Genomic DNA, 24,832 nt, shown 5'->3' with positions numbered 1-24,832 from the left:
TGTAAATGCCTGCCGACTGCTTGAGGTTAATGGACACCTAATCAATTTCTATCTTGACAATGGATCTGAAATTAACATTATCGATGAAACAACATATGATGCCATCGGACAACCCACACTCCAGCCTTGTAGGGAACAAGCCAGATCTTATGATGGAAGTACTTTTTTGCCACCATTCTTAGGGGAAGGATGCACCACCTTCTGTCACAATGACATCTGCAAAAAAGAACCATTTTATGTAGCCAAGAAAGGAGCTCTCAATCTCCTATGCACCACTTCCAATTTTTTGCTCTAAGGTCTATGATGTCAGCACTTGTCAGAAGTCAAACAATGAGCTTCAAGTCATTGAATCATTGCAGTGCAACTTTCCAGAAGTTTTTGAGGAATGACTGGGACTCTGCAAGGTAACGAAAGCTTTGTTAATGTTGAAGCCAGACGTCAACCTGTCAAACGCAAGGTCAGATCAGTTCCATGTGCCTCACGACCAAAAGTGGAAGAGGAACTCGATTTGCTTGCTGAACATAGGTTGTTGACTATGTCGAACGGGCTGCTCCCATCATAGTAATTATGAAACTTAACGGTTCATCACGACTGTGCATGGACTACTCAAAGGGTCTCAATGATGCTCTCCAGCTCAATCAGCACCTCTTACCACTTCTAGAAGACATCTTATCCATGCTCAACGGTGGTCAAATATTCTCACAAATAGACTTTTCTTATGCCTGTTTGCAAGTAGAACTTGAGAACACATCCAAGAAAGTCTGCAATATTGCAATACATCGCAGATTCTACGAATTCCAATGTCTTCCATTCAGAGTGAAGTTGGCTCCAGGCATTTTCCAATCAATCATGGACTCCATGCTCTCGGGACTATCATTCGCCTCTGCAAATCTAGACGATACAGTCATTATTAGTGGCAATGTGGACGATCAACACCAACATCTCCACAAAGTGTTCCATCGCATCCACAACTATGGGTTCCGAATCCGACCAGTGCACATTCTTGAAGGATTCCATCAAATACTTAGGCTAAATCATCGATAAAAACGGTCGCTGCCAAAACCTTTCTAAGATCAACACTATCATCAATATGCTGCTGCCGTCAGACCTATCCACACTTCGCTCATTTCTCGGTATGGTAAACTACTACCAAACCTTCATCCATAACATGCATCAAATTCACCAGCCACTAGACAAATTACTCCAGAAAGATCGAAAGTTGCAGTGGTTGAACAAATGCCAATGGGCCTTCCAGCGCATCAAGGACGTTCTCAAGTCGGATTTACTTCTCACATACTATGATCTGACACTCAATATCATTGTCGCAGCTGTTGTGTCAAGCCTAGGGCTTGGTGCCGTCATACAACACCGTCTGTCCATCAGATCAATCAAGGCTATCTCTCACTCTTCTCGCGCGCTCACTTCAGCCGAGAAGAACTATAGTCAAATTGAAAAAAAAGGTCTTGCATCATTTACAAGTCCCACAATATGATTCACAGACAACTGTTTTATGCTTCTCACGGATCACAAACCTCTCCTTTGCCATCTTTGGCAACAAGAAAGGTATTTCGATGCACACTGCCAACCATTTCAAACACTGGCCAACAACTCTTCTTGGATACAACTTTAAGATCAAATATCAGAAAACCACCGAATTTGCACAAGCTGATGCTTTGTCACGCCTCATCTACACTCAACTATTAGGGGATGAAGAAACAGTTGTGGCAACTATCCAAGCCGTGATGGACCTTACAGCCATATCGTCCCAACTTCCAGTAACCTTCGAAAAACTGGTGAGCAAACAAAGAAGGATCAACTTCTTCAAACGATCAGGCACTATATCACTTCAAAGTGGCTGAATGTTGACAAACTTTGAAAGTCCTCCAACTGGGCTCAAATCTAGCAATTCTATTGTCAACACGACTGACTCAGCGTCGAAAAGGGTATATACTCTCTAACGAACGCATTATCATCTTCACAGTACTGCAACTAGAGTACCCAAACTTCTACATTGCGGATATCCTGGCATCCAGCACATGAAATCCCCAGCTCATAATTATGTTTATTGGCCAAATATAGACCTCGACATCAAGTCAACCGTGCAACAGTGCTCTCTATCTGTATCTCAGCAGCCAAACAACTAGTAACTTCCAAACTATTCTCTTGGCCAAAACCTGCTACCTCGTGACAGCGTATCCATATCATCTACGTAGGACCTAAGTTTTCTCATCCTGTGATGGTGGATGCTTATTCGAAGTGTCCGGAAATTATCAGCATGGACAAAACTACATCTCTTGCAATGATCAGTGTGCTGCAGAAACACCTCATTCGTCACAGACTGCCAGAAGTTCTTGTCAGTGATAACAGAATGCATTTCAGCTCATATGAATTTTAAAGATTCTGTGACCAACATGGAATCAAACACATCTTTTTGCTGCCCTATCATCTGCAATCCAACGAACAGGCAGAACAATTCATAGACATGCTGAAGCAAGCTCTCCTTTAGCTAAAAGGGAAGAATAAGATACAACACTCTTTGGACATATTTCTGGAAACTTATCGAATAACTCTGAACTCGGCTCTACCAGACAGTAAATTTCCAGCAGAACTCTTCTTCGGGCGCAAGATCTGAACATCTCTCAATGTATTGTTGCTGCCAAAATATCCAACAGAGCACAAGAGTGAAATTTCACAACTAACTAGCTCATCTTTGCACATCAACGCTCCCAAAATTGGCAGCCAGGAACAATCAAATGCAAAACCAGAAACACTGTATACGAAGTGGAAATGATCAATGGATTGACTAGGCAATTTCACACCAGTCAACTCATACGGAGACAATCTTCTCGACCATAGCCCGAGAGTGACCCCCTTTGTTGTCGTCACAGAGCCTTCCCCATCCCACTACATCCTGCTCCGACTCCATCCGGTTAAGAGACCGGTCCAGCAGGACGATGAATCCCCACCATTCAAGAGACCACATGCCGTCGAAGAAACACCACCCAAGAAATTAGCACCACAGCCTCCATGTCAATCAGCCCGCGCACTCGAATCCAGACTGGACAGTTTCAAATCAATCCTTCTCAAAAGAATTATTACATGGCATAAACCGCCAATTCGGCTGGTTTTTTCTTTCTTAAAAGAGGAGGTGTTGGGTCTGTGGTTTGTGCACGTGTGAAAACCTAACAACCGGGACCAATCTGGAACCAATCAGGTGTGGGCACGACATTCAGGGATGTCTTTTGTTCGGGTCAGTTAGGCTAGCAGGACATGACTGGTGTCCAGTCCGACCGTTATAATCAATTTTTTGTTAGAAATAAACCAGCAATTTTACGATTAGAGATCATTACCTTAAGATCCTAACACATATAATGTCATAATGACATTTTGTATTGTTTAATGTAATCTAGGTTATTATCTTATACATATCAATACATTTACATTACATTTTATATGTAAGGATTGGATGATGATATAATAAGCAACTCAATACCATTCGTACTTTTTTCAGCAAAAAACATATATTGTATGTAATATATTTGTAGGTAAACATAATTTGATCAGGAAAGAAAACTAGATGAAAATTGTGCTTTCTGCCTATAAACAGTTTTACCAGAGAGGTAAGGGCACCTCTAGAGTTCATCAGGTGGGTCCCTTTCATGTAGAAAAGAAACTGGCCAGAGTTGACAGCTAGAATTCTCTTTCAGTGATCCCAATGATGAACAGTATAAATAAAACTATCAAGCATGCCAGACGAACTTTTATAGATGACATTTTTTCATATACTGTAGTTGGTTTGTGTGATATGAATATTCGTATAGCATCAACAAGCACTAGTGCATTAACTATTTGCTTAAACCAATAGAGAAATAGCCAATCATGAAGATGTTATTAAAATACACTCTCTAATTCTCAACCAGTTTTTGTGACATGTTAAAATATGCATGGTTTGCATCTTAAATAACATGCAAAAGAAATATTTTCAAAAAAGTTAATGAAGTTTGTTCTCCATACTCTCTGTGTTATTAAAGCAAAATATAAAGATTGTGTGAATGAAGTAGCAATGATTATTTGCACATGGTGCATTGAACCATTATGTTTTAACTGTTTTTATGATAAATACCATTCAAAATTTTGTCATATTCTTGTGAAACAGTAATTGTAAGTATTTATTGCATGTATATTTTGTGTTGAAAACTTTTGAAAAATAATTTTTGAATTCCCTGATATTTTATAAAGAATAATAAATTTAAAATTCAATAATTAAAAATAGTATAAAAATTGTAAATAACAAATCTAATGACAATAAGATTAAATTATAAATGTAAAACAAACAAACTTGCATATTAACACATTTCAAGCAATGCTTTAACTAATCACACCACTCCATGAAGACATAAACGGTACTTCTGCATAGGTATTAATAGTTCTATAAAAACTTTAATTGTAATTTTCTCAGTTTTGCCTGAATAATAGATTCTGCGGCATTGGTAGAGTTTAAATACAAATAAATACTACACATGCACAAAATCACAAAATGTTGTGCATGTGTAGTATTTAGTTCAGTGATTAGAACCTTGCAGGCTCCCCTTGTTCAAGAAGGCTTTTGTAGAAAGCCCATTATGGGTTCAACCAGCCCACAGTGGGTCAGTGATGGATGGAGCTCGGCATATCCAGAACGGATTGGCCATGGAAAATTTCTGGAGTTTTTAGATTTGTCCGGTGGTATCCTAAATTCTTCAGAGCAGTAGGTTGCCATCTTAGCCTCTCTGTTTCCCCAGTGGTATCAAAAAGTCAAACCAAATTTGCTTAATTTAAGTTCAAACAGTCCATAATATTTTACAGGTACGATAGGTATAGGGTAAATGATGGTTAGATGGTGAAAAAGTTCTGGAAGCTGTGATTGTGAAAATAAATTTTATTTAAAAAATTGACTAAACTGGCAAGTTTTCTTATTACCAAACAACACAATAATGAGTAAAATAATAATGTATTACAAAAAACAGATTTGAAAGAATAAAATATGATTCTGTTAAATCTCCATCTCACCCTTAGAGGTGCGGATTGGTTGGTAAACAGTATGTTGATTTCTCTACAGTCTACTCTGGTGCTTTCCATTAATTACAGGTTAGACTCATTACTGAAGCTTCTAAAGTATTATGTACAAGAAACAAAAGTTGTCCGCTAATCTTTACTGAAGATATTGGAGGCTATTTAAACATATGTAAAACATTCTGCAAGTCAGAAACAGAAACATTCAACTTTTCCACTTATTCTTACAGCAGTTGTGCATAAACAGTACACATAGCAAGCATGGCTTTCAACTAACATAATATATTAATATGTCGTGCTACAGTTTTAGTTTATGCAGTAATCACACATGTTTATCATCTCACTTTCATTTACCCTGTAATTAGTGGTCCTGCATGTAATACTGTATTACATAACTTTGGTTGATCCAGTAAGACATAAGGAAAAAGCATACCAGAAGATTGCTGGAAAACAGATATCAAAACATGTAAATGCATTTTCAATTAGTCTGTTTCCATGCCGTTGCTTTCCATTTGGAAAAATGAGTTCTGTTTCTGTCGGTTATGTTATTTGTTGTTGGCCTAGTTGGTTACAGGTTCATGTCTGACCAACGGGCTGGCCATGTGGAATTTTCTGAGTTTACTTCACAGTTGTAACACCTAAATAGGGGCCATTTTCCCTTAGAAAATCCTCCGACAGGCATTTCCTTTCAGCAGATGGTTATGTTGCATTTCTGTATATAAATAAACCTAACCAATCACGTGAATATGGGCCGCTTGCTGTCGTGTTACTGTCTCTATATGTACAAATTAACCAGATCTCAAAGTATTTTTGAATATATTGGTTATTGTTTATTAATATCTTATTAACATTGAAAGATCGTTTTGTAAGATTATTAGATTATGGTAGTGTATGTATAATTCATATTTTCATAATTATATTCTGTGTTATACTAGAGCCTGTTCATTACATCACACAACTTTTGGTAAATTACATTCCATTTTCTGATATGTTGAAAATGTTACCCATTCATAGAGTCACGTCATTGGCAATACCAAGTACAATGGATGAGATCAGTTGGCTTCAATTGTTGCACCCACGTACCTCATAGGATTTTGTGGGTGCAACAATTGAAACATTCGAAATGTTTGCTTTTTTCAAATGGCCACATGCACAGAATCCACACATAAATTACTTTGAGGGGACTGACAATTATTGCGGCCAGAATATCTATTAGCTTTTCTCCCATGGTACCTGTTCTTGCACAACCAGTTCTTGGAACATCCGCTACACACCCTGTCTCTTCATAATGTGGTAGAGTCGTCAACACTCGATTTATGGAGATCTGTTGTTTCCCAAAAGTTCTGTGCAAATATTTCTAAGGTATCTGTGGTGACAGCTTTGGTCATAAATCCAAAAGTTGCCACCAGAAGGAACTCTGAACCTAACGGACCTGGCAACCTGGCCCTGTGACCTGACTTTTGGGTTCGAACTTCTCCAGGTGTACACATCTATTGATCCTATGTTCACCTAGTAATGTAGCATCGTAACCTATGTAACATACAGAATTAAAATAAAGTTTTCATATTATTTTGTCTGTAGCCTGATACTGTATTAGGAAGTAATTACATATGAATTAGTGCTACAGTATCCATGGAATGCAGGTCTCTAATATGAAGCCTGCCATGCAAACACTAATCTCTCACCAGTAAGAAAAACAAAGACAAAATCTGATACTGTTGTCTTTTTCCATGGGTTGTGTGACTTATTGAACACCTGGTGGTTAGCTGGTTTATTAAAAAAACTTTACTGTACCAAATTTCGATTGTACCAAAAAAAAAAAAACTTTATATTTGTACAATTAAAAGTTGTAATTTTACAGTCAGTGCATAAAATTTCTTACAATTTTCTTGATGATATAATATATAGATGTCGATTGAATATTTTTACAGAAAAGAAACCGATTTCATTTGGAGGCAAGAGTTATGCCTGCTACATTTTAGCCGCATCGATCGATCGTCACCTTAGTGTAGTATTACGAATAAGAACCAAACAATCAACTGGAAATTTGATGTTTGCTGCAGGAGTACAAGATTATAGCATCTTAGAGGTATGAAATTTATTTGGTTAATAAAGAATGCAAAACTATTAAAAAATTGTTAAAGAGTATACCGCAAATCCTCAAAATATTTTTAGAACACTTTTTCTACTTTTGGATCACAATATCATCATATTTGTGACATATTTTTTAATTGCAAATGCTTGAATAATGTTTAAAATGTGTGCTAAATGTGTACATAAGAACTAGAAGTGTTCTTATTAAGAACACAATAACCACACTTCTGTAACTCAGGACACAATTTTAACTTCATAATTACATGAAAAGTGCTCTTAAACTAAATTAATGAAGTAAATCCATAAAATTTTGTATATAAGAGATTCCAATTGAATGTAAAATAACTTGCATTTATACTATTTGTCATTTTAAATTATTTTCCTAAATTTTCCATTTAACGATTTTCAATGTAAATAAATGAACTAAATTTATTATTATTTTTTATTATACAGAATTTTTAAAATAATAGAACAGACATAGGCAAATGCAGCTCTTTTTGTGTTACATGCAGCTCTTGCTGAAAGTGTTAATTTCTGTTTTTTATTATTATTTTTACAATTTAATTTTTATAATTTTGTGAAAATATGTTTATTAAAAAAATTCGATATTTGTTTTATATTATATTTATATTATATAATAAAATTGCGTGCCTTACCATACTATCCATACCATATAAAAGTTATCTTATTTACAAGATTTTTAATATAGTGCTGGATATATGTGATTTTATTGCTATTGCAATTGGGATTTAATAGAGCTTTTAGGACAGACTGAGAATCACTGTAAATGTTGATAGAGTTTTGTTTGGTAGTGAAGTGGCCACTGAACAGCTTCAGGTTGGTAGATGGAGGTATGTGGGTGGGTATCTGTATCTTTTAACATATTTTGGGCAAAATATGTCAGTTTGGAGGAAGATACAGATACTTGAGCCAACATGAAGGGGGCTTTTGGACCCATCTGTGGATTAATGTCTGCATGGTTATCCATGGAGGAAGCAGATGACACCAAATGTACCCTGGGATAACCATGTTTACAGGGTGATGATCAGAGATAGTAGGGTAATTGCAATGTGGTACCATATGACAGTGGCGTGCCGTGACATTTGATGATAGGGAAGCTGTGTTTCTGTAAGAAGCCGACTTTCAGGGGCAATCAATTAATTGCGCGTCAGGGCCCGTTCGTATTCGTTTGTTTGATAAGCCAGTAAAAACCGTATACTTCTTTAAATGTATATTTAATAGATTATCTGACGTACTTAATAAATAAAAAAGTTCAATATAATTACCTCCGTTATTAGATTCAATAAATTTCCTACGCCCTCTAAATGCCAATTCTCGCTTTGAGAAAAAACATATAACATCTATTAATTTAGATATATCTATTAATTGTAATTATCTTATAATTTTCAATATTTATTTTATATTGTCTATCAATGTTAAATTCTATTCCTCTTTGATTTCCAAATTGCTTCAATTTTACGAAAGAATCGTCATTCGTCATAAATTTTATCGTCAAAATGTCAAAATTTTTTGCTGACGTATTTATATTTAATTTAGGCATTGGTCTTTCTCTTTTAATAATGTTTTCTTTTTCATTATATGGTCTTGAGCCAAAACTTTTTTAAAATAAATTTTTGAATCACTAGCCACGATATAAGGGCTAATATTAAAATTATCAGAAAAACTTACTTGGTAAAACAAAATGTGTGACGAATACATACCTAGTACATACCTAGTACAAAACCATACGTAATACATACCTAGTACAAAAAATTTTTCAATTGTACGAATATACTTTTAAAGAAACTTATAATTAAATATAACTTTGGGAAGAAACGTACATAAAAATAACAAAATGTTTTTTACTTTTTAAATCTTAAAACAATCCACTTAGTGAAATACTGTAGCTCCCTACGAGTGGCTAATGATGGAATCAGAGACGGTCCAGGTAGGTGTGTCCGTGCCAAATCCCGAGGGTGCCGATATCGGTCAATGTCAAATGCCTCTTTTGTCGCGTCACTGGTATATCTCAAAGGACGCGACGGGGCCGTTGTAAATTTTAAACGTTCCTCACCATAGATGTAAATATGTTAAACTTAATAGTCATTTGTTTTCTAACTACTGCAATTCGTTTTAGTACCAGGTGTACACGGAAATCAGTTTCCCACTGTACTGAGCAAGTGACTGGTTCGGTTAAGCTTTTGTTTAAGTAAAATTCTGGCTCTTTCAGTAGGGTTTTATTTATGTCCCCATTCCCTAATCTCTTAATTATTTAACTACTTCTTAGTAGAAATAAGTCAAAACCAGTTACTTTGTACTCGAATATCTGTAATCTTGGGAAAACATTGGAAAGACAAATTTTTATGACAACCGATACTTAGATCGTACATTTAAGGAAAATAAATTCTAGAGCTTTTTTTGTACCATTGTACGTCTCATTCATTAAATTTGGTTGTAAATGATGATGCCAAAGTAACAGTTAATTTTTTAACATTATACAAGAATTGTACACGTTTTTTCTGCATTCCCTTACAGATGGGACATACTATAATCGTAATATCACCGGTTTAACATTGAAACCCGTAAGTAATATAAGATGGGAGAGCAGACTAAATACAGAATAAATATATCAAATATTTTAATGGATTTTTTTAAACTCCTGTCAACTATACAGAACTATCATAAAAACATGCCAGTAAACTCCTATCGGTTGGGTTAAGTTATAAATCTAGTCTAGAGTGGGCAACCTTTTTTATAACACGGGCCAGAATAAATTTTACGTTTTTCCGCGGGCCGTAGTAGTTAATTGACGCCTTTTTGTGACTCGTAATTTTTTGTCTGCAAATATGAAATAAATAAATAAAAAATTTATACTACATTTATTTCTCTTATCGTTTTCGAAAATTACAAAGAATTGGAAAATTAACTATTAATTAGTTATTTTTCCAATTTAATAATCTATTAAAGATCTCGCGGGCCGGATAGAAACTTTTCGCCAGCCGTAGCTGGCCCGCGGGCCGGGGTTGCCCGCCGTTGATCTAGTCTACTCGTGATTCACGTAATCGGGCTAGGGCGGCCGAATATCTAGCAGGCAGGCGGCTAAACAGCCCACAACCGGTCCGGGATATAAAGTTAGAAGCTTTATGTGTGAAGCATCCACCAGCTAAACCGGGTGACGTTGGTGTTCTGTAAAGCGCATGCGCCAATTCCTATAATCTGGCTGCTTGGAAGTTGACAGGCAGGTGGCTAACAGCTCACAACCGCTCCGGGATATAAAGCTGTACTCTTTACGAGTGTGTCGCTTCTACCAGCTAAACCGGGTGAGGTTGGTGCACTGTAAACCGCATGTGCTAATGCCTATATAATCTGGCTGATTAGAAGACTGACCCGGTTTCGACATTCCTTCTGCCACCGAATTATTCGAATATACAATAGCAATGTTATCGTTTTTTTTCACATGTAGTATAGAAATTTGTAAAAGATACATAATGCAGTTATAATAAAATATTAATTTTAATTAATTCAAAGTACGTTAAAATATGAAAATTTATATTTTATAAAATACAAGGGAAGGTCATTAGAAGGTGGAATCGGCGCTTCCATCGCTTCCAATGACGGCACGCCACTGCCATATGAACAGCTGTAGATAGAAGTAGAGACTGTTGTTGAGCCTTGATGTAGTAGTTTAGAACCTTTCTACAATACATAGTGGCAAAGGAAAGAGCTCTGCTAGAATCAGAGAGGCATTAGTAGAAACAGTTCTGCAGCACTTTGAAATTCTCATGGCAAACTGTCTTTGAAGAGAGAGTAATTTACTTGCTACTGAATGTTTACTAGTTACATGATCCCAGCTAGAGGCTGCATAAAGTAGTATTGGTTGTATTGCCCCATTATATAGAGTTCTACAAGCTTTATGATTCAGTCCCCAGGTGCACCTAGCACCACTGCTCAATAAATCAAGCCAAGAGAGCCTGGCTATCCTAAAAGCACTTCAGTATATGGAAGAGCACCACAAAAATTTCAAAAATCCAATTGTTCTCTATAGTGATAGCTGGACCGCTCTCTTTCAAATTCATAAGTTAAATACTAAGTACACAATCATTAGTTGTATCCTGACCTTGAGTTGGCAGGCCTTACGTTATCCTTCTCGTGGATAAAAAGCCACTCGGGCATAGACGGTAATGAGAGGGCCAACCTTCTTGCGAGGTAAGCCGCTCGGTCGCAGAGAGAAGCAGCCTTTGGGAAGATCCCTAGCTGCTGGCTTCATACTAAATTGGAAAACCACACCATGGAAAGCTGGCAACTTAGATGGAACAACGAAAACACGGGAAGATCAACACACGAATTTCTTCCAATTATCAAGGACAGGCAAAAAATGGACTTCTTTGTTCCAGACTTCCATATGACCCAAATTTTGACTGGTCACGGGAACTTCTGTTCCTACTTAAGGAGGTTCCTGCAAAAAGGAAACGGAAAGTGTGACTGTCCACTTTAGGAAGAAGAAGATACTGCTCACATCCTCTTTGTGTGCAGCAAGTACACCTCACAGCGGAAAGCCCTCAGAGACTCCATATACCACCATGGGCTACGTTGGCTTTGTGCTGTTAAAGACTTTTTTATTAACAAAAAGACGTACAACGCTCTGAGAACCTTTGTCATCAGCATTGGGGTCACGGCCCCATCTTTCTAAGTATCTGTCTACTACTCCTTACATACCTTGGCCAAGAGGCTGCTAAGGGAGGTTTCTATCTGTAGTTATATGTTGATCTGTTTTATTTGTTCGGGTTGTCTTTGTATTTGGGCAGCCCCAGGCCCTAGGGGTGGCCTTTCGTGTTGTTTTCATATGGGGCCCACTGTTTGTTTACCCATCAGGTCTAAGTTTAGGCCATCATTTGGACCCAGGGATGGGATGTTTTCCCACCTATCTTTTCTACATACGTGTTTACTTGTTTTAGGGTTTGTTTGTCTTGACAGTTCCAGGAGCATAGTGCTTGCCCCTCTGGGTTGCTGTCATCTGCATGTTCACTGTTTGTTAACCCATTGGGCCTAAGTGCTGTTCATGGGTCCTAGGTTGAGAAGTGCTCAACCACTTGTCTTTGTATCATTTCCTTTTGTTTTTTATTATTTTCATGTAAATTTTGTTCTGGGTTTGTTTGTTTCTTGGCAGCCCCATTGTAACCACCAGGTGTTTGGCCATTTGTGTTCCTGCTATTTGTATATCACTGTACTTGCGTCACCAGAGGCAGCCCCTTGGGCATCCATACCTTTCTGTAATTCCTTTATATTCACTATTTGCTTATGGGCTATGCCCCGTATTTTGTACATTTGTTATTTTCTATTAATAGAACCGACTGGGCGCTCTGAGGTCTCTTGTTTCACACTTTCCTATTAGTCTTTTCTTTTCTTCCTTCTTCTCATTTCCTCTAAAATTCTTCATCCTTCCTTTTCAAAGGCTATGCTGTAAGGTTGGGCCTTCTACTCTTTTCCAGTAAAGTGCACCTAGCACATTTTTGCAGCACGTAGTTTAGTTTCTTGGCCTTAGCTAAGATGTAATCAATATGCTAACGGAATGTGGTTTCTCTATTCTCGCTTGTTTTTATTATGACGTTTCTGTTTACACGTGTACTAGCTAGTCGATCTGTCAAAGTATTTTGCGTCTTTTTGTGAAAATTAAAATTAATATAAAAATTAATATTATGACGTTAGTTAATGATAATAATAAAAAGATTATATTTTAATTATTAACAAAGTTTTTAAAATAAATTGTTCATTCGAATTCATTAAATTTTTATATTTTTAAATTTGTTCACATAGTCTTTTATAAATAATAGTACGTATTAATTAACTAATTAATAATTATATATTTTGGACCTAAGGTTTTTAGGGTTTCATAAAAATATTTTTTTGGTTAAAATCTTTCAATAAAATCATGCCTAAATATTACGTAACATAGGGAAGGTGGGATCAAAGAAAATATTACGGTTTCTTACACAGGAGTGGGTGGGGGTCTAGAATGGCCGAAATCGCCCTTACGTAATTTATGGACGGCCCCTAATTTCATCCATCAGGCTAAGCTTAATAATCAGCATACGGCAATAATTACTATTGACATTAGATGCGCCTTCAATCACGCCTGGTGGCCTTCTGGCTTGCACACATAACACACTCATCACTGCCCTCAAAATCTTTACAAACTTCCTCAATCCTATCTTAGCGATAGGAGTGCAGGTGTTTATACAACACAAAATAACATAATCATACCCATCAGTTGGGCTGTCCTCAGGGATCCAAGTCTGGTCCTGGTCTGGAACATAGCCCATAACTCTGTCCTGCACTTAAACAACACCCTGCCTCCTGGCTGCCACATACAAGGCTATGCCTATAAATAAACAACAACTAACCTGTTATATATAAAGACCAACAACTGCCGAATTATCGGGCTAGCAAATGGCTATAGTAATATTAATAATTTAAGTTAATTTGGTACTAGAGTTAGGCGTTAGGCGCCATCTCTTGCTAAATTTAATAATTAGAATTTTAATTAAATAATTTAAATAAATTTAGGCTTAACTGGAAGAAAAGAATCGGCCCGAAGCGGGATTCGAACCCGCAACTTCTGCTATCCGTGCAGACACGTTACCAGTTACGCTACCCGGACCTTCGGTCCGATCCTCCCCTTCCAGTTGATATAAGATTACCGTACGACCATCGACGGCTATTACAATGCCGGCTGGGGACACATTAATTGCCCACATCCTCCCAAAGGCACTCAACCGGCCATCGCAAACCCCGGCAAGGCGTATACATATAAATAAACAACAATTAACCCGTTATATATAAAGACCAACAACTGCCGGTTGAGTGCCTTTGGGAGGACGTGGGCAATTAATGTGTTCCCAGCCGGCATTGTAATAGCCGTCGATGGTCGTACGGTAATCTTATATCAACTGGAAGGGGAGGATCGGACCGAAGGTCCGGGTAGCGTAACTGGTAACGTGTCTGCACGGATAGCAGAAGTTGCGGGTTCGAATCCCGCTTCGGGCCGATTCTTTTCTTCCAGTTAAGCCTAAATTTATTTAAATTATTTAATTAAAATTCTAATTATTAAATTTAGCAAGAGATGGCGCCTAACGCCTAACTCTAGTACCAAATTAGCTTAAATTATTAATATTACTATAGCCATTTGCTAGCCCGATAATTCGGCAGTTGTTGGTCTTTACAAGGCTATGCCGATGACACAATTATCCTAGCTTCACACAGGAACAGTGAATGCTTATAGAACATATGCAACAACATTCTCAATAGCATTCACCAGTGGAGTATTAAGCATAGGCAACAGTGGCGTGCTGGGTCATTGGAAACGGTGGAAACGCCGCTTTCCTTGTAGTTTCTAAAACACAAATTTTCATATTTTAACGTAATTTGAATTAATTAAAATTAATTTTTTATTATAACTGCATTATGTATCTTATTACAAATTTCTATACTACATGTGAAATAAACGATAAGATTGCTATTGTATATTCGAATATCAGTGGCGGAATGGAAGCGCTGTATTGTTGAAACTGGGCCAGTTTCCAAGCAGCCAGATTATAGGCATTGGCGCATGCGCTTTACAGAGCACCAACCTCACCCGGTTTAACTGGTAGAAGCTACACACGTATAAAGGCCGCCACACACGTTCAGGAAATCCTTTGAGGAATAACTGTCAGGCCTGGCCTTGAGGAATTCCTGTTAGCGTGTGGAGGAAAACTACAGTTTCTGTGGACTGTACAGGCTGCTGGAGTAGAAACGAAAAACCATTTGATTTTCCTGCGCAGTTTGGACTGCGCAGGCCAACTGAACGTGTGTGCCGTCGTGTCGTTCAGTTGTGAGGCAGCGGAGTAGTGAGAAAAAATGTCTCGGGAATGTTTGGAAGAATTATTTTTTATAACCTTTTTAACTTTTATTATTTATAACCTGAAAATTTAATTTTTCAGGTTATAAATAATAATAGTTAAAATGTTAAAAGTTAAAATTATTTTCAGATCAAAAATTTCTCGAGTAAATTAAAATTATAAGTAATTTTAATATTTAGAAAACTTCTCAATTCATTTCCTCAGTTTTTATATTTAGAAAACTTTTCAGTTCACTTCTTTAGTTTTCATAAAACATCTTGATACTCTATAATATCATTTTCTTTTACATTTTAAAAATGTATTGTTTTAATACCTATACCTATTTTAATGTTTTAACGTTGTATTAAAACATGACGACTTAAAATAATATTTTAACAATAAGACAAAGTAAAATAGGGAAATATTTTAATATAATAATTATTTAAATTATATTTGTTACTTATTTATTAAATATCTATACAACGTATTAATTTTGAAAATGTCTATTTTTTGTTCAATTAAGAATTGTTCGTAAGATCGCAAAAAGAATAATGCTTTTTAAAATATTTGTGGTAATAACAATTCTTTTTAATGTTATCTGATCTTGGACACCCAAAAAGTTCGATGTCTAAATAACTGTAGCTCCAGCTTTTAAAAAGACTTTTTCCCCTATCTATCCACCTTTAAATACAAATAATTATTTATACGTTGAGAAATAATTTAATAAGTCTTGTAAATTACTATGTTCGATCCAGTCAGTTATATCCGATGGTTTTTCGTCTATAAAATTTAACCCATGAATTTTTTTGGTAGTAAAATCGACTTGCTATTGATCTTTCGCTGGTAATTGATGTTTTTAACAGAATTCTATGGCCCAAGATTTTTCTTGAAAAATTAACTTTGTGATCAGTGCTACCCAAACCACTACTACTACTCTTTACACACAGACTTTTACGTACATGTTTTTTCCCGCGAGTTTTAATACAATTTGTTGCCAATAAACATCCGAGAACAGCCAGTACGTCATCAGATGCCATGGCCGACTGACTAACCGAGAGATTTTCCTCCTCGTGTGTGGGCGACAGGAAATTCTGAATTTTCTGAAGGGCAGGCTTGCACAGTTATTCCTCAAAGGATTTCCTGAACGTGTGTGGAGGCCTTTAGACAACAACATTAGAATAGATTTCCAATGGGTTCGGGACAAGGTGGTTCTCGGAAACGAGACCGCTGACCGTCTTGCCAAACAAGCTGCAAAGTCTTTGGTCACTAGTACTTTCAGTTACATTTCTACCTCGTACATCAACAATCACGTCAAGAAGCAAATCTTCATTCTCTGGCAAGACAGCTGGGATTATGAACCACTGGTAGGCTCACCTACACTCTCATCCCCAAAGTTGACACTACTGCGATTCTTTGTTACTTTTGCCCTAGTTACACCCTCACTCAGCTACTTACAGGACATGGCAACTTTGCATATCACAATCGCATTGTGGTATTCAGGGCAGAAGGACCAAACACCACTTCACTTAGTTTTTCGCTGCAATAGGTACAATCACATTAGGGATGGTTTGATGAGAGCTGCTATCCTTGAAGGGTACAACTGGCCTTGAAACCTGCGCCAACTCATTCATATGCGTACAATGTTCCATTATCTACTCGCATTCATATCCCTTAGTGAGGCTCTGGAGAGCTCATTCCGGGGGCACAGATGGCAATCAGCTTTCCCTTGCTTTGTTTCAACTGTCGGTATATAGATTCCTTTCAACTTTGTATTCTTTTAATTCTTATTTTCTGTCTTCTTTTTTCAGTCTAAATTTCGTTAGTCCTAGTTGTAAGTTAGATTAGGGACTCAGCTTGGTTTCTGGTTAGGTTAAATTAGATTAGGGTTTTTTTAACTCTTTCCGCCCTGTGGGCACTAAGAGGGCCTCTTTTAGTAGACCCATTATGGGTTCGGCCAGGCCCACAATGGTGCGACCGGGTGGTGAGGAACGGGGCCCGACATATCCGAACGAACCACCCCCCGAAAAATTCCTGGGGATTATTCGATCCCGGGTCCCCCAGAGCGGTAGGCTGCCACCTTGACCGCTCGGCCATCCGGCCGCTAATTAGATTAGGATTTGTTAGCTTTAGTCGTGTGGTTAGATTCGTCCTATGTTATAGTAGATTAGTTTAGTTAGTGTGTAAGTCAATGTTTAAAAAATAAATAAATAAATAATTTTGGGATCTTGCTCGTTTGTCTCTGTTGGTCCGTTCGTCTCGTCTAGTTTGTCATTGTGTTGGTTTGCTTTTCGCGCTGTCTGTCTAGTGTTAAGTAGTATTAAGATTCATAATCGCGTTTAGTTTTATTAGTATTAAGTAGATATAAGTCATCCTACTAACAGCCACTTGGCACTAACTTTTACACTTAGCTGTTCGTGGTGGCACTCAATTATTGGTGTTCGCTACACTCAAGTTTTCTTTTAGACCCTTCGGGGGACTACGGCCTTGCAGCCTAAAAACTGCACGCCAACATCAAACATAGAGGCTACTGTAGTCTTATGTACGCCGTTCAGAGGGATCCTACCTTTCTCTACTGTCTATTTCCTCTCCCTCTTTCTTCCCGTTTCCTTTCCCTTGCTCTTTTTTTTACCAGCTAAACACCTCGTGTACGGCCGATGTCTTTCTTGTGTGTATGGTAAGATTCATTACGTTTTTTTTCTCAACGGGCGCCGACCCGGCCTTTTAATGTGATCCGTGGCGCCGGGGACAGACCCACTCCTGAAAATCCCCGGACTTTTACCTTTCCGGGTTCCCGGACGTAAGCCGTATCTCGACCTCTCAGCCAGATTTCGGTGCCGGTAAACGACACCGAAACGACTCTTTTATACACATCTAGCAAAGTTGCAGGCGTTCTCGATACAAAGGCCACCTGAAAACCCTCAAAGACTAATTTCCAGTAACTTTGTATTTTTTACCGGAATGCCACCGTTTCCTCGGTCTGAGGAAAGGGGGAGCCTTGGCGGAGTTGGAAGATAACTTCGCGGAAAGTACCATGCGACTTACGGCGGAAGGGCGATCCCCGAAAAATTTTCCGTCGACGTGTAAGGAACGAAGGAGCTTACTTTTTTGCGTGTCAGAGGATCATTTCTCCTGGCCCGCGCCTTCTTTTTTATGCGCGTTGAGTTACGTCCGTAGCTTTTACGGTCTTTGTATGGTTTTACCTTACCAAATAGCGTAAAAAATTCCCTTTTTCGCTCAAATTATGCGTTTTTTTACGCTTTTGGGGACGACGGTTACTTTCAAATAATAAAAGTTCGGCATGAGAATTAACTTTTGGAATTTTTTTCTTCAGATTGAAAACGGTTTGATCCGGTACAGACTGGACTGCGGTAGCGGAGAAGGCATGATAAGGGTGGAACGCGCGCCGGTGAACGACGGCAATTGGCACGAGATACGTTTGGAAAGAAGAGGAAACACGGCGGAATTAGTGGTGGATAGGAGACATCGAGCCTCGGGCACCTCACCCGGATTTTACGAAGTTCTAAACCTGGACGGAAGCGACGTGTACTTCGGGGCGGAAGTGCGTTCCGCCGGTTACGCCGACATCAGAATGGGATTCGTAGGATGCATGGACGAAATATTAATCAACGGAATCTCTCTCCCTCTTCACGTCACGGCCGGAAACCCGGTCGCCACCCTCAGAAGGTATTTGTTCTATTTATTCGTTTATTCTGCTCTTTTGCCTTTTACCCCCGATGATTTACCACTTTTACCGGACAGCAGTTGAAATAACGGGCTGGACTTAACTTCGCCCGTTATTTCAACGGCCGAGGAGCCAAAGGTCAGACGACGGATAACTTTTTCCTCCTCCGGGCGCTGCGGTCCAATTTTATTTTTAATATTCCGGGGAAAAGAAGAGAAGCAGAAAGGTGCATTTGTGCAAAGAGGTGGAGAAACTTTTACGTTGGACGAGCGAGAAAAGGGGAAGAGGAAATGGGGAAATGCCAAAGTATTTTACTGAGAGGTCCGAAAATCGTAGGCGGAGTTACGAAACGCCGGCAATTTCCTTTAAGGCACGGTCGGTAACCTCTTTGTAAATTTAGAGCCCGCGTCAATGTTTTCCTTGGGGAAAACGTTTTTAAAAGTTGGTTCGTTTTAGTTTCCGCACGTAGGAAGACGGCCAAAGGCCGAGCGGAGGATTCAGTGGGTCTCAGCATCTAGGAAAGGGCAGAGGCGTTTACAGTTAGCTGTAATCTTATAAAATGGACCGGTCCTAATTTTATGCCATTGGTAAGTATTTTAAAATGGAATTTGTTCCTTCTGCTCCTATGGGATTTCCCCTGTGGTAAAAATGTGGTCGGGGTAAGCGGCGGGTCCGGCTGCCGCGTGTTTTTTTTCCAACCCGCCTGTGTATTAAAATTGGAAGTACTTTTGCCGGTGAGGGCCCACTCCTTATTTACCTTAGTTTCGCCGTCGTCCCTGGCCTTCTCGCGGTGTAATAATAATTTCTAACTTTGGGCGACGATTTTTTCTTCTTTGACCGGTAACTGGTCCAGGCTGCGTCGATGGCGTTTTTCCGGTAAATAAGAAAGGTATGTAAGTGGAAATCACCATCTTTTTTAAATAGTCCTTAAACCCGTTGGATCGATTCAAAATAAACTTGATTTTCGCTAAAATCGACGTCTCTGTATAAACAACAAATATGAAAAGGGAAGTAAACAAAACGGCGGGTGAGTGGCGATTGTGCTCCTCAGATTAAGTCTCCCGATTATTTGCTTAACGCGCGCAAAAAGTTTCAATCTTTCGGTATTTAAAGAAGGAATAATTAAATAAAAGTCCCCTTTTTGCCGCCTTTATTTTTCGGGTCGTTTCGTTAAAGTTTGGAAATGTTTTCTGTGCATAAACGCCAAACGTCGTCTTTGTCTTTCAGTTTTCTTGCCGTCGGCAAGACGAAATTTTCAAAACCCAACCATGTTTGTAATTAATAATCGACTCTGGATCGGAAACGAACTTCTCTTCCCGGTAGTTTCTCGCTAATTCGACTAAACGCCGCATTGGAAAAGTATATGGCAGGCAAGGGCAAATGCGACTCTTGTTGAAAGTGTTAATTTCTGTTTTTTATTATTATTATTTTTATAATTTTGTGAAAATATGTTTATTTAAAAAATTCAATATTTGTTTTATATTACAGTAGAGCATTGATTATCCGACTTAATTGGGGACTGGGGTTGGTCGGATAACTGAAAAGTATGAAAAAATACATTATTAGTATAGTGTATTCACAGGGCATCAGCGGTGACCTACTTTCCCTTACACGATGTGTGTCCACCAAATGGAAGTGCGTTCGACCATGTTCGGGGCAGAAAGGAGCAGTCAGTGTTTGGTAGTCAGCAGTCATCGAGACTTTTTTAATGTTTTATTAAGCGAATTACTTAAAATCAATTTTATTCTTTTTTAAAATTTTTGAATACATTCTAAAGTTTTATTAAAAATTTTAAATAAAAATATATTAAATTTACAATATTAAGATCAACGCTACAAAAACATTTAAAACACAAAATGCTAGCACAAAAGAACATTAATTTATTATTACTATATTTGAGATTGTTATTGTACAGGCTAAATACAACATAAAAAATATTAAGCTATTTGGATATGCTTATCCATTTTTCTGACATTACTGTCAAAATTAGTATTGATTCGTGATGCAAAGTTTTTTACTAATTCATAAACAATATTAACTTTGACAAAGTTTTACTTCTACTTCTCATATCTACGATGATCTGCTTATTTTCGTGATGCAATTTGATTTTAGCATATCTTTTAGCCACAGCCGTAATGAGTTTGTATAGACGATTGTCCAAAATGTCAGTAGCATGATCTTTTACACTTTCAAATATATTTACATTGGTATAGTGCATAATCACTGATTGAACAATACCTGCCAAAACATTTTTTTGTAGTTTCCAGTTTTCTTTACTTAGCATTAAATAACGAATCTCCTTTTCTGTTTGTTTACAAACATTAATAACATCACCGTTAGCATGTATTACAGCTCCATTATCTTTTAGTTGCACTATAGGCCTTAATGAAGTATTTGCAGGACTAAACAAAGCATTTTTGCAGTTTATATAAGAAATACCCTTTAAAAGACTCTTGACTACAAATCCAGCCATATATTCAATAGCATTCATTGAGAATTCTGTTAAATGCACTCCTGCTGAACTTAGATGGTATCTATGATCTTGAAGTGCTGCATCCACTGCTATGGCATCTTCGAGAGGCTTTTCCACTTCCCATGTTTTGAAATTATGTCCAAGAACTATCTTGTTGGTGTGAAAATGTTTATGTGATCTAGAACTTATTGATGCCACACAGAATTGTTGTGTCCTGAGGAATTGCATTTGTCGTTTGGCTTGTTTTAAATTGCATTTGGGTAAGCAAACACTTGTATGTTGCAGTGAACCGGATTGTTGTTCCATCCACCTTTTGCTCTGATCATACCAAAAAACAGTTCAACATGATCTTGTGACAACTTGTATGTAAGAAGATAACTGAAAAAAATAATAAACGTGCAGATTAAAAATTATGTAATAATAAATAAAAACACAATGAATATCTGTTTCATACTTCAACAAAGGTAAAGGTATTGCTATTAGCTCTTCAAATATAGCTTTTATAGCCTTGATTAGGCAAATAAAACCTGTCAATGATGTATGTCGTTGTAATGTTTTTAATTTTCTCCGAAGTGCTATATTTCTTTCCACTTGTTGAAGCAATTGTTTTTTATTTTTCTTGGAGATTCAGTTATAGTGTAAGTGTGGTCCACTAACACTTTGATAAAAAAAAAATAATAAGGTTTGATAAATGAGTAAACATTTTAGAGAACAGAAGTTACTTAGACTGGTTACTAGACTAACTTGGATTTGTAGCATCGACGGCAGTGTTTGGAGAGCAGACGTGATGGTCCAATAACTATGTTACAAGTATTTTGTTCATTGTCATTAGGCCTACCTCTTATAAGGACTCGTCTGCTTTCATTTTTCTAACGTCCAATAGACAAAGACATATCGTTTATAATCGATGTTTTTTTCTTTGTAACATTATAGTTAATGCTTGAATATACGTCAATATTTTTACAGAAACGTTATCTTTTTCAGATGATCAGGAAATTCAAATATTGAGGGAACCGCATTCTTTTTTAGGATCTTGTGTGTAGTTGATGATAAATAATAAGAATCGCTGCTAAAATGCTCTCTTTTTGTGGCAAGAATCCATTTTCTTTTTAATGTCGGCTTAAAAGGAAATCTACAAAGCATAATTTAAAATAATGTAAGACAAAATTTCAGAACACGGTATGTATAGGCTATCGTACACGTATAGTAATTAAAAATATATATATTATTCACTTACCGGTAAAAAGTAAGACCACACCCTCTAGTATTGCGGTTAGTGCAAATAATTGCAAAACTGCTTTTAACCATTTTATTGTAGAATCTAAATTATACGGGAATTTACACAAATATTTCAAAGTAGAGAACTTTCGCTTCTGCCCCGAATATGGCACCACTTCCTGTTCAAGGCGGCTTCACGACACTAGCGCCGGCTACCACTCTGGATATATATATATTACTTTACTCTGTGAGTGTATTAGGCCTGGTTTAAATACTAGCCTCCCTTTTATGGTCGAGCCAGTGCTGCCAGCTAAAACATGCAAAAATTTAACAAAAATAATATTAAAGTAGCCAAGACATAACCAAATATTGTAGCGCCACATCACTAGCGGACATTTGAATTTGCCGACTAGAACGCGGTCGGTTAATCGGGGGTCGGATAATCGATGCTCTACTGTATATTTATATTATATAATAAAATCGCGCACCTTACCATACTATCCTCCAAGACAGTACAGAACTGCGGCTCCCATGCATTTTACAAAACCTACATTTCGGCTCCCACTGAACTCTTGCTTGCCCACCTTTGGTATATGGTGATTCAAAAGTCGCAGAAATTTTAAAAAATTAATAACTCAAACTATTTACGGTAAGATGATGCGGTTTTCACAGAAATTGTGGAAAGAAACAGGATTTTTTGTGTAATAAAATTTTTAGTACTAAAATAGTTACATCTGTTGCCATAGATGGCGCTGTAAAAAACTGAAATCATTTGTAAATTTATTAAAGTAAGAATTAAAAAATTAAAATGTTCTTAGTGTAAGCTCTAGTAACAACTACGCAAATTATGTAATCTCATCAAGCGCCATCTATGACAAGAAGTGTTACTATTTTGGTACTAAAATTTTTATTACACAAAAAATTCCGTTTCTTTCTAAGCATTTCTGTGAAAACCGCATCATCTTACTATAAACAGTTTGCGAGTTATTAATTTAAAAAAATTTTTGTAACTTGAATCACCATGTACTGTACTTTCCCCGGAAGAAGGACCCGTCTGTGGGCGAAAGTCCTTCTCCATAATTATTACCGCCCGCTTATCCGTTCGAAAGACCTTACAACTAAACTCACGCGTATTTATTTTGCAGGTTCGTCAATGTGGAATTTCATTGCCGAACCCTTTTCGATCCCGGCGTCTGCGGAAGCCAGCCCTGCCAAAACGGAGGAACCTGTCAACCCAGGGAAGACAGCTTTACCTGCCAGTGTCTGCCCAGGTTTCATGGAACGTTCTGCGAGATCGACACTAACCCCTGCGGTTCCAATCCCTGTCTCAATGGCGGAACCTGCCGCAACCTCAACGGAAACTTTCAATGCCACTGTCCTCCCGGTCTGAGCGGCAAACGCTGCGACTACGGGCGTTACTGCAACCCCAATCCCTGTCGCAACAACGGCGTGTGCGAGGAGGGCACCGCCAATCCCATCTGCAAGTGCCCTGGATTTCACGGAGAGTTGTGCCAGTACGATGTCGACGAGTGCCAAAATAACCCCTGCGCTTCCGGAGCCACTTGCGTCAATGTGCACGGCGCCTTCCATTGTCGGTGTCCGCCCAACATGACAGGATCGCTATGCACGGAGCACATTTACGTAACTTCCGTAACTTCGTCCAGTTGGAACACGACGATAGAAGAAATAGTCGGCATAGCCCTAGTTATATTTATTATTTTTCTATTGGCCTTGATGCTAGTTTGTTGTTGGAGATACAGATACAAAAGGTACCGACAAAGACCCAATAACCAGAACGTCGATCTCCCCGGACACAACGAATTTTTACTGAAGAATCCGGTGGGAGAAAAAGAAAACTTGCAGAGATATAACAAAATTACCAATTTAGAGGTGACGACTAACTTTGCCACTCCTCCGCTTCCTCCCCGTCCCTCGTCTTACACTCCTACCGCGCAGGAGTCTTTGACCACTCTAAACAACTTCGACAGAGTCCGTAGTTACGGCAGTGCCGCCGACGATCTCGATCACGTGCCCCGGTACGCCGGCGACATACAGCACAACGTCAACCGCACTCTACCCGTCAGCATCGCCCCTAATCTGCCTCCTCTTCCCTCTTCTAACTCGGCCTCCGACAGCGAGTCTCTGCGCAAAAACAATTGGGAACGCGACAACAGCAACCTCAACGATAAAGTATTCGAAGACAAAATCCAAATAGGTAAGTCCGTGGCAAACGTTATCTTTATCTTGCCCTTCAGATATTTCATTACGATCTACATTAGCTGCGTAACGTAGGTTCCGCAGCTAATGTAGATCACGGGACCAATACGTCAAATGGTACAATTAGCTAAGCCGGTACTAACGAGACTGGGGTTATATCCGACTAATCGCCTCTTATCACGATAAACTATAATTGGGCTGCAGTTTGAAAAATTCTAG

The 24,832-nt window shown here is 38.1% G+C and overlaps 1 protein-coding gene and 1 long non-coding RNA gene across 2 annotated transcripts in view; one reads left to right on the top strand and one right to left on the bottom strand.

The window, feature by feature from the left end:
* Positions 1–24,832, top strand: part of LOC136981990 (fat-like cadherin-related tumor suppressor homolog) — a 461,240-nt gene that overhangs the window by 409,044 nt on the left and 27,364 nt on the right. Inside the window, 3 exon segments of the mRNA XM_067278416.1 lie at positions 6,984–7,141; positions 18,355–18,707; positions 23,542–24,611. Of these exon segments, the coding sequence (XP_067134517.1) occupies positions 6,984–7,141; positions 18,355–18,707; positions 23,542–24,611 (1,581 nt within the window).
* LOC136981996 (uncharacterized) lies at positions 20,609–21,567 on the bottom strand. The gene is made up of 3 exons (XR_010881818.1): positions 21,449–21,567; positions 20,983–21,246; positions 20,609–20,673 (listed from the first exon to the last, which is right to left on the bottom strand). It is a non-coding gene; the product is annotated as an uncharacterized lncRNA (long non-coding RNA).

This window comes from Centruroides vittatus, unplaced genomic scaffold (assembly GCF_030686945.1).
Source record: "Centruroides vittatus isolate TY-2023 unplaced genomic scaffold, ASM3068694v2 contig_8, whole genome shotgun sequence".
NCBI lineage: Eukaryota > Metazoa > Arthropoda > Arachnida > Scorpiones > Buthidae > Centruroides > Centruroides vittatus.
Note: the sequence above shows the minus strand (reverse complement) of the source record. Positions and strands in the feature narration are given on the sequence as shown.